Source organism: Epinephelus fuscoguttatus, linkage group LG10, assembly GCF_011397635.1.
Source record: "Epinephelus fuscoguttatus linkage group LG10, E.fuscoguttatus.final_Chr_v1".
Taxonomy (NCBI): domain Eukaryota; kingdom Metazoa; phylum Chordata; class Actinopteri; order Perciformes; family Serranidae; genus Epinephelus; species Epinephelus fuscoguttatus.
In genome coordinates this window covers 9,216,332-9,226,773 of record NC_064761.1, presented here as the reverse complement: position 1 = coordinate 9,226,773, position 10,442 = coordinate 9,216,332, and the positions used below count along the sequence as shown (strand labels likewise).

Below are 10,442 nucleotides of genomic sequence, written 5' to 3'. Positions count from 1 at the left end.
TGATCAAAACCAATACAACACTTTACTCATACTGCATGTGAAGAAAGGATCAGTTTAGCCAAATTACAAATAAACATGTTCTCCTTTCACCTTTGTATCTCAAGTCTGGTAGAGGTACTGTCTTGTCCACTGAGGTTTTGAAATATGTCTGAGATTTTTGCAGCTGCTCAAATACAACTACTGTGAATAGAACAATCTATTTTTCAAGAAACTGCCCAGTTCCTCTGGATTATCCACATACCTCACTGTGAACACACTGTATTAAAACTACTGACAACTGAAGAAATAGTCCTTATAAAAACTCAGATTGTCTCCATTTTACCAATGTAGTCACTTTAAAACCCAAAAGTCTGGTGCTTTATTTCACTAAAGTTCACTCCAATCTTTTAAGGCATTAATTCAACCAAGGACACTCCAACTGGAATAACTACATGTGTGATGTCAGTGCAAAGGCAGACAAAAAAAAGTGAGTGAGAAAAACATCACAGGAAATAAAGCCTTCATTTCAAGGATTCTGGATATTTTTTAATTCTAATTGGCCCAATATCTTCCTTTGCTGGTTCTGTCTACTGAGGAGACGAGAACCTGCCAAGGAAGAGGATGGACTTGGTCTTATTGTGCCTGATGAAGAAGAGGAAGGGGTGGTCCGCTGTGAAGTGTTCCTCCCTCAACATACAGAACGCTACCATGCCTGCTGTGGCTGCAGCCGCCTCTGTGCCCTCCTCGTTCACCTCCACAAAGGCCTTGTGGGCCACTGTAGATAGGAAGAGTCCTCCTTCACCGTTCATGCCAGACAAGTCTGCCTTCGCCCCGCAGAACACGTCTGTCATGCCCAGTTTGGCCAGAGGCTCATTCAGCTCGTAGTCTTCCTCCAGCTTGAACTTGGGCAGGTGAACAAAGATTTCTGAGTGGATGTCCATGTTGTCCCTGTTGGTCCATTCGTCCAGTCTCTCCCGTGTCAGCTCGATCTCCAGCTGGAACAAAAAACACACTGCACTGCATCTCTGGCTCATATTTATATTAAGAGGTTGTCAGTAACAGCTTGTAGGTGCTTGTTAAATCCTAGAGTCATCGATTGAGTTGCTCTTGCCTCATTGTCTGTTTAGCTAGACTGCTTTTAATGCATGAATGCAACTTTATTTATGCAGGTGGTCTCATTAGGCCTCATTCACCAACTGTTCTTATGAGGACATTTCTTCTTAAAACCTATTTACACAGTTTCCATGAAGATTTAGACATTAACCGGTGGTGCTTTTTGTTTTTGAGATGTGTTCCTATGTGAGAACAGAATCTAAGCACACTCAAGAGCACACTTAGGCATATTTGAGTGCCGACATGTTTGTGCCTAATAATTGGTTACAGCGTTCTCTTTAATTCTAAAGTTGTATTATATTACAGGATTTAAATTACAATAATATCTTTAGGGAGATGCTTTTTGCACTCAGGTGTCTGTAGCTTAAAATGCAATTTGCACCCAGTGGATTTGTCAATTTAGATATGAGCAAAGACTACAACATCAGCCTCACCGAGAGGGTGGCTAAAGGAATGAAAAAGGGAGGCTGTGTTCACACAGTCAAACAAGTCAGCCACCAGTGGAAAAATTAAAATATATCCTATTTTGATGCAAAGAAGCAAAATGACAAGAAGCTCCAGCCTTTCCACTTTTCTGTAGTTATTTTCATTAGCCATGTAAACAGCTGAGCTGGAATATTGTCTTTTTGGAATAAGATCAGAAACAGGTAGTCAAGGGTCATCTCATTACAATGCAATGCTCTGCTTGGGTTTTGACATTCAGGTGGACACCACTTGACATGCACCACCCACCAAAACAATTATAGACCATGTTCTCCTCCCCATGGCAACAGCCTGCCCTGATGGCTTTCAGTGGTCTCAATGTTTTGGGTGATCCGTGTATATTCCTTGGTGTCTTAGACTTGTGATGAGATGTTAAAACGAATGGGTCTATTGAGCTATTTTGCTTTAGTTTATGTACACAGTGTGTATTCAGCAGTTTAATATATCCTATAAACTGAAAATAATAAGTCAATTTAGTCTAAAAATAATAAGACAACATTGACTTACATGGAAATACCCCCAGCCTCCTGTTTGATAGTACTGTGCCTAACTCACTAACCCACCATGTCTTAACTATTTCCATGGACAGTGTTGCTCTTTACACTACGTCACCTGGATTTTTTTTTCCTTGCAGTATATTCACTTTTTGTCATGAATTTAACACTTTGATCTAAAAAAATATCTGAGATTGGCTTGTACTTACCCTAACCATGACCCCAGTGCCCTGATCCTAACTAGCTGCGACTTCAGCGCGTCAACGTGACAAGTACTGTACGAGTGTAAACAGGCGAATAGTTGCAGTGATTATTCTCATCCTTGTGCAAACAGACAATGATATTTCCATCAGTTCTAAAAAAAAATTATTTTTTTTTTCATTTTTTAACAAAGCACTATCGTCTTTTAAATAAGTAAACACATAAGTAAACAATACACTAACACTTCAAATCACATCAGTTATGTTATCAGTTATATGAACCATGCCATCCAATAATTAGTGATTGATCACATCATTTGTGGCCCAAAGTACGCCTATGTCTGCACCCTAGGTCTACTTGCACAATCACATATTTACTGCTACTGCAAGATGCAGCACATCACGCCCTGAGGAGTGAAGGCATCTTCCAGGACCATGTAGATCTATTTGCAGAGAATGAAGAGGGCCTCAGATTTGAAATTGAACCTTTTAGTGTTTTCTAAACTTAAACAGCTGTGTGCTCTTCTCCAGATACAGAATTCCCTGAACAGATGATAGCATCCCATGTACTACTCATTACGACAGTTTGTTTTGCTTTCACTTCCTGCAGAATTAACTCCACTAATGAACTACTGCAGTGTTCTGGTGCTCCACCCTTTTCAGACTTTTGTTTGTGCATTCTTGATTTAACTCTTTCCACTTTTCTGCTTCTTCTTGTTCTTCTTCAGTTTCTTTGTGTGTACAAGGCCCTGCAGTTTCATGCCATTTTATGGGGATCGATGTGGTTTAAGAACTTAACATGAATCTGACTTTTCTTAGGACCTTTCTAAAGAACAACTGTCAGAAAAAAATTTGAGAAGATATCTATGAATGAGGCCCAGAGATCGAGACCTCTTTTGCAAGAGGAACCTGAGTAAGGAAGAGACAATCATTTCATTCCATTTTTTAGGTGCAAATGAGTGAAAGTTCAGTGTTTACCCGAGGTCCAGCTAAAAGTCCTGAGATCTGGTTTGGTGGGAAGTGATTTTAAATTTGAGAAGAGACCTTTATCAATACAAATGATAGAATGCATTTATCATCTTTTTGCTAGTGAGGACCAGCCTACTTTTTCATATTGTACACAGGGAGTATGATGTATTTGTATTTGTATGTGGTTCCTGTTAGAAAAAGCAGAATTTAAAACATGCAAAACCATGGGTAATTATTACTATTATTCTATATGATATTAGTTACATAGATTCTATATTTCTTCAAGAGTGGAAATGGTGCATAATTTATGTTTTACAGTTTCTATTACATCCCTTGCAAACCTTGTCAGCCTAGGTAGTTGCTTCTATGTTGTTTACCTTCAGCAGAGGGTCAGAGCCGTCTGTGGACTCCTCGGGCAGCAGGATGAACATGCTGAGTTCCTCATCAATGTATGGCAGCTCCAGGATCTGCAGGCCAAGCTCAGGAATGTAGTTGTAGGGCAGCTTCTTCATCTGGTACATCATCTGGACTGTCCTGTTCTCATTCTGATGCACAGGAAACACAGAGAATCAAGGTGATCAGATCATGTTAATGAGTCAGAATTTAGTTTCTGAAGATGTTCAGCTACTCTTCAGTTAAGTTAAGGTGTCCTGTATTTAAACGTCATGTCACTACATCTGCAGATTTCACCTGGTTGACTTTAAAGGTCATATCCTTGGTGTTTGCCTCATCAAAGCGGCTCTTCCAGTTTCCCTTGAAGTAGATGGCGTTAACCAGAGCCAGTCTTGTCATAGCGCTTACTGTTCCTGGCTTCAGGAGATCTTTAATCTTATCTGAAAGGAAATAGACAAGCAAAGCAACCATTGAACACTGATTCACAGAGGGCACTATCATACTATATGACTGCTGTACAAGTTGGTCCAATTAAGATTACTCACTCTCTGTCTGCTCCTCGACCCAGTCGTTGATCTCTGCTCTGCACGCTTCCGCAGCCCCGATGAAATCAACAGCCTTCAGGTCTGCCTGGTAGTACTTCTGCGTGGCTTCAAGGAATTGCTGCAGAGAGCAGATAATATCTTGCATTCTTAATATCTGACTGAATTCAATTATGTGAAGTTACTGAGACAATCTAAGTATCTGTGACCCCTGTGACAGGTAAAAACTGAAAACTCACCGGGAGGAAGTTGGCAGTGTTTTCTCCGTAAAGACGGTTGGCTAGTTTCAGGATGTATGATGCAGATGGTGAGTTGATGTCAGCATTTAGTGTCTGGAAGTCTGCATGGACACCTTCACCAGAGCTGAATGAGAGGGCCTGTGTGCGAGTTTGGAACAAGAGACTTTATTCTGGGTTTAAAAACATGTGTTAGTTAGTGAAAGCTTAATGCTTCAGTATATAATTATAATTTAGACAATATTGTACTTCCAACATTGTGCAACAGTTTGGGAAAGATCCTCTCTTGTTTGAGTCTCCCTGCACAAACCCAGGAATATAAAGAAATGTTTTTTCCAGTTTAGCATGAATTAACCTGACTGGCCTGCACAGAGCTCTGATCCAACGACTTCTGGATTAACTGGAACACCAACTGTGAGCCTGGCCTTATCACCCAAAAGTGGCCAAACTCACTGATGCTCTTGTAGAAGTATGGGATCAAATCCCTGCATGTCTCTACATCTGCAGGTGGAAAGCCCTTCGAGAAACAGGGGACTGTTAGATGCAGCCTATTAATGCCTGTTATTTTGTAATGACATGTTAAAACACTTACATACGGATGCAATGTTCATGTCTCCTTATACCTTGGGCCATATAGTGTATTTCCATATTTCTGTTTGCTGTTGTGTTTTCTGTATTCAGTCATCATTAACCTGCTGGGCCACTGCAGGTGACGTCTGGCTAAAGCTAACACACTTCCATTCAAGAAGTCATTAATCAAAATGATTAAAGAAGAACAGGGAAGAAAGCCCTGAGAATTGGCTGTACTTTCAAAAGCAAACAGGTTTCATGAACTGAAAACACAGCTCAATGTTCAACTGGCAGTTTTTACAGCCTTCTGCTTTAGCAAACACTGCATTACTTGTTTCACAGGTCAAAGTCCAGGCGTCATTAAACCTCGCCTGTCTGAAGACACACCTTTTTAGTCTGTGCCTAGATACACACCTGGGCCAAAAGCCTGAACTTGAGAACTTATAAAATGTTTTATGTAAACAGGCCAGGATGACTGTATGTATTTCGAAATGTATATTACGATTTATAACTAGGCCTTGGACGTTACGCCGTGATGTCAGGTGATGGAGGAGGTGCATGAAATAGAGAGACGGTGTGCTGACCTTCGCCATCTGAGCAGCAGTGTCCCCTTTAGCACCCAGGTAAACCATAGCCAGGGCTGAGCTGATGCTCAGTGGTGAGACAAAGATGTTTCCGGTGGGATTTGTTTGGCTCAGAGTGCGGAACAGGTCCAAGGCAAAACCTGTGTTTGAGCTGCTGATGGCGGCCATGACTGGTGATGTACGGTCTTCCTGTAATGAGCAAATTGGTATATAATTTCATACTACAAAATACATTTTAGACAAAGTTCACAGTCACTCATAAGGGCCCATTCTTGACCCAACACATTGTTGGAGCCCACTCTCTCTATGCCCCCCCAGCTCAAAGGCCCCAGTGCAATCGCACCGCCCGCACTGTCTATATTTACACACCTGACCTGCTCCATAGATAGATATAAACAGCTCATTCTATGGTAACAAAAACATAAGGATTCTTAGTTTCAGGTAATTATACATTAACGGAAACATACTTAAAAATATTACATTCAATTTTAGCAAATATAGGCTATCCCCTTAAATCCTACACACTGGACCTTTAAATTTAAGGGGTAATTGAATGATCTTCCTCTACAGGTAATTTATAATTTATTTATGTTTGTCTATCTCTGTTGTCCACTGTCCACTGTCAACTGAAGGCAAAAATGAAAATAAAATGCAAATAACTTGATTTGTTTTTTTCTTTATAACCTGTAAAATTCTCATGTACATAACTGTACCATACTGAAAAGGGAAACAACTGAACTATACTGTCGAGGGCAAATTCTGCAATACAACTGAGACATAAAGCCTTTTTGTTTCCTTTTGTTAACACAATAAAGCAATTAATGTGACTTCGTTTTGCACTGAAATTATTTTCATTATCTTTTTACAAATGCAGTCCAGTGGCACTGTGGTCACCTGGATGTTCATCCATGACCTGTGATATTCTCATGTATTTTCATAACTGTGCCATATAGAAAAAACTTTAAAATACATCCGTCACATATAGCCTTTTTTCTCATTTTGTTAATGTACCAAAAACTAGTTGAATATGTGACTGTTTTGCTCTTTTATTATTATTACAAATTTAATAATATCGATAATAAAAAAATATGTTTTTGCACATGCAGTCTGATGACACTGAAGTTACCTGGAGGTCTATCCGAGACACTGTAATGTTGCATCCACCACCATGGTTTAGCTATTTAGTTTAAGGTAGGCCTATATTAAAAAGGAAATTCGGCATTTTAATGAGTTGATACTCGGTGGTGTCTGCATGGATTTAAAAAAAATTAACCCCTAACCTGCAATATCAAAAGTTTTAAAGACATTCATCAACTACATTGTCGTCAAATGCTGTTTACATGTCTCCAACTGTACTTAAATCACAGTTAAAGCGTGTAAGGATGCGTTCAGGTACCCGGAAATTAATTCGCACGCCTCCATCTTTAAATAGCTCACTAGCTGGTATTATATACGTAAAGCATCGTGCATCCTGACAGGATTAAGCGACATCATGACACGATGCGGGTGTTGTGCGTGTGTGTTTTAGGCCTGTAAGTTGCATTGGTACATTACCTGATGTTCCTCCCGCAACGACTGAAGCTTGATCTGCCCGCACGTGCTCAACGTGTGAAGAAGTGAAAGCGAAATGTAAAGACGAGCAAAAGTCCCCAAATATCCCCTACAAATAGAGAAATCACAAAGTGTAGGGGAGGTGGTTAAACCCAGGGGTCCACCGCTGCTCATTTAAAGCCTACGGAACACAAACAGTGGTTGTCAACGCAGCCTGTGGGTGGGACGCGTGATTGGGCGATAAGTCACTGCCCGGTAACAATACATGCCACTATAGCTACTGAGGAGGGAATACATGCACCGATACTGTGCTGTAAAATAATTGCACAACTATAGGCGGCGGCCTGCAAGTTTCAATATTTATTGACAGCATTAGATTTTTTTTATTTTTATTTTTTTTACTACGGACGACTGTGCGTGGATGTAGGTAGGGCCTTAACCAGGGTTTTAGACACACAAGTGCAAACTCACCCAGCAGAACCCCACCCTTCTCACACAGCTCTGTCTGTACACAGACCAAACTCTGCACAACTTTCAGAGTGGCCTATCAAACATAAAATAGCAAATTTCACATTTAATTTCTACATTTAACCATTCAATTTCATTAGTCAGTAAATATTATCTCCTGACATAAATGTTAAGTCAACACTGCCTGGTCGAAATGCCAACAAAATAGTGAGTATTTTGATATCAGAGACTAAGATGTGTCAAAAGTGTGTAATCTTGCAACATTTATTGCCTCATGTCATTTTATCCAAAACTGCAGGAGCACAATCTTGTCATTTTGGAGCTCAGACAAGAGCAAAAACAAATTCAATAGAGTCTCAGTGGATTTCAGCGTACGGGGTGTAACCAGAAATCATGTACACAATGTGGAATGTGAGGTTTACTTTGGGGTCTTCAGGTTTCATAAACAAAATACATTTTCATGTCTGCCTTACTATAAATACTCTGGGTATCTTCTCAGAATACACAGTCAAGCGAAAGTGGATCTGCAGGCATTTTTTTTTTTCATTTTTACTGGAACATCTTATTATTAAAACTTAATACAAAATCAGGAATCATTCTGTAACCTTTGTCCTCAGTGTTAGTTCACTGTATACTCACTAGACCTGACCACTGTACAGCAGGAGTCTCTTCTCACTTTGGCTAAACATAGAAATGTAAATAAACCTTTTCTATATATACGTGCTTGAAGGGTAAATTTAACTTGCCTCAGCTAAGACGAAGCAGCGGTTGCTCTTTTGAAATGTTTCATGTGTAGATAGGTGTGTCTGTGTGATTTACAGTGCAGAGATTATATCTTGTCTCCACCCGTCACGCAGGCTTACAGTGTAGCCGTGCCAACCACTGAAACATGATAAACATTTCTGATTTATGGTGACCCAAGGATTCCAGGCGGTCCCTGTTACATAACAGCCATCCTATATCTTGTCCCACTATAGAAACCCTCCTCCCCTCTTTCTTTCTTACACATCAGTTTTTAATTAATCATGTGCCAATATGGTACTTGATACATAAACCAAAACAAAACTTGCCCCACACCTTATTCTAATCTGTTCAGGAAATATCTTGTCAAAGAATAAGCAGCCTAAACAAGCCTAAGAATGTGAGGGTTTGATGCCAACACTCCATACTGACTTTTTGGTGCACATTGCTACAAACACAAGGCTCTCAAAAGGCACTGAGAAGTGATAACAAACCCTGCCTTACTGTACTGTCTAAATAAAAGACACATTTAGTTTACGTGCATTTATGTGCCTACTTGGGCCCTAAGAAGAATTTCACATGCTCTGTTCAGTATACTTTTCTTCTCACAGAAATTGAACAGTGAAAAAAAAAGAAGCACAAAGAGACATCACGTGTAATCAAGAAGGCATAAGCCTTCAGTTGTTAAAGGATAAAATGCAAAGTTGAGTGATACTGATGTTGAATAATTATTTTTGGGAAAATTACATACAGATGAATAAAGTGATCAAAATATATGGAAAAAAGCTAAAAGATTGTTGTTTGTGTTTTATACTAATTTTGGGAGTCCTTGATGGCTGCAGGGGCCGAATGAGCAAAGTCTATCAATGCACATGCACAGAGAGCTCTTAACCTCTGTCTGCCAGTAGAGGGAGCTGGACAGATGTGCTGTCATGGCCAAGATGGCTTGTTCTGTTTTGAAGTTTACACTTCATGGATCCGAATATTGTAAACTGTCAGTGCACCATCCATAAATATATATATAACTTGAATTAGATAGTGTACATAAAAATGTACAATGTACAAAAAGGCACATGCAGTCATGTGAAAATCATTATCACCACTCACTGCTTTGGATGTTAGTTACCATTCAGTAAATTATTTCTTATAATATAAATTATATTATTTGTATGTTTGTATATTATTTAATGTTCAAAACGGTGGGGTCTTTATGCTCCACTGTAAATGACTGTGACTGTATGAGGGCTATTTACTGCATGAGAGCAGTTTTTCAGATTTTTGGGGGGGATCCATTACAGTCCCCCCCCCTAACACCTCTCTAAATGTGAGGAGGGTGGAAACCTGACATGCCAGCCTCAGACCCTCCCTCTTTGAGATGTTCTGTACTGTAGTTGACGTTGGCATGTCCATTAGCAGCAGCATCTTTTTGTTCTGTCAACATGGTCCATCATCACAAGGCCCCAACCCGTTTTTGTACTCATCATCCGTGTCATCTGTGAGGGGAAAGGGAACATGGAAAAAGGATTAGCCTTGAGGAAATTGAAGGCAATGTCAAACCTCACGTGCATGTGACGCTAATGCAGCAGTAGTAGGAAAGTTACTCAAAGCTATATTGAATGCTATTCAATATATCCATGAAGTCTGACATAGTCACACAGTATTCTGAATTGACATGTTCCAACAATTAATATAAATTATATAAAGATTTATGACCAGATACATATAATTCTCCATAATTTAGTCATTCGTGGTTTCTTCTGAAACTTTTGGGGGTCTATTGAAACTAAATTCAAGTTCTTAAAAGTTTGAAGAATTTGTTATATTTGTAAAAATTGAACCCACTGGTGGGTCTTGGGCTTTGATTACTGTTTCAACACTTTTTTCCATTTATTTGTTTGTTTTTAACATTTTACAAACACCCCCGAACAAGTACACAGACAATAAAGACAAGAAAAAAGTATAATAGTAATGACTAATGGGGGAAAATAATAATAATAAAACAAAGAAAAAACAAAAAAACAAAAAACAAAAATGAAACAATATCAATAAATAAAAAACAATAATGGTCAGTGGAAATGGTTCATGTTCAGACTTTCCCCTTATTGTTTAATATGCATCA

The 10,442-nt window shown here is 39.3% G+C and overlaps 1 protein-coding gene across 1 annotated transcript; it reads right to left on the bottom strand.

The window, feature by feature from the left end:
• Nucleotides 1-330: 330 nt before the first annotated feature.
• Nucleotides 331-7,574, bottom strand: serpinb1 (serpin peptidase inhibitor, clade B (ovalbumin), member 1). Its single transcript, XM_049587951.1, has 7 exons — nucleotides 7,118-7,574; nucleotides 5,564-5,752; nucleotides 4,413-4,550; nucleotides 4,177-4,294; nucleotides 3,929-4,071; nucleotides 3,616-3,783; nucleotides 331-974 (listed from the first exon to the last, which is right to left on the bottom strand). The coding sequence occupies exons 1-7, from the start codon at nucleotides 7,286-7,288 to the stop codon at nucleotides 567-569; spliced, it is 1,335 nt and encodes a 444-aa protein (XP_049443908.1). The 5' UTR covers nucleotides 7,289-7,574; the 3' UTR covers nucleotides 331-566.
• Between the last annotated feature and the right edge of the window lie 2,868 nt (nucleotides 7,575-10,442).

Coding starts and splice junctions, on each gene's coding strand:
- serpinb1 (XM_049587951.1), bottom strand. CDS start 7,288: ATGAGCAGCGGTGGACCCCTGGGTTTAACCACCTCCCCTACACTTTGT. Junction 5,753..7,117: donor CGTTGCGGGAGGAACATCAG/GTAATGTACCAA, acceptor TGCTCATTACAG/GAAGACCGTACATCACCAGT. Junction 4,072..4,176: donor GGTCGAGGAGCAGACAGAGA/GTGAGTAATCTT, acceptor ATTTCCTTTCAG/ATAAGATTAAAGATCTCCTG.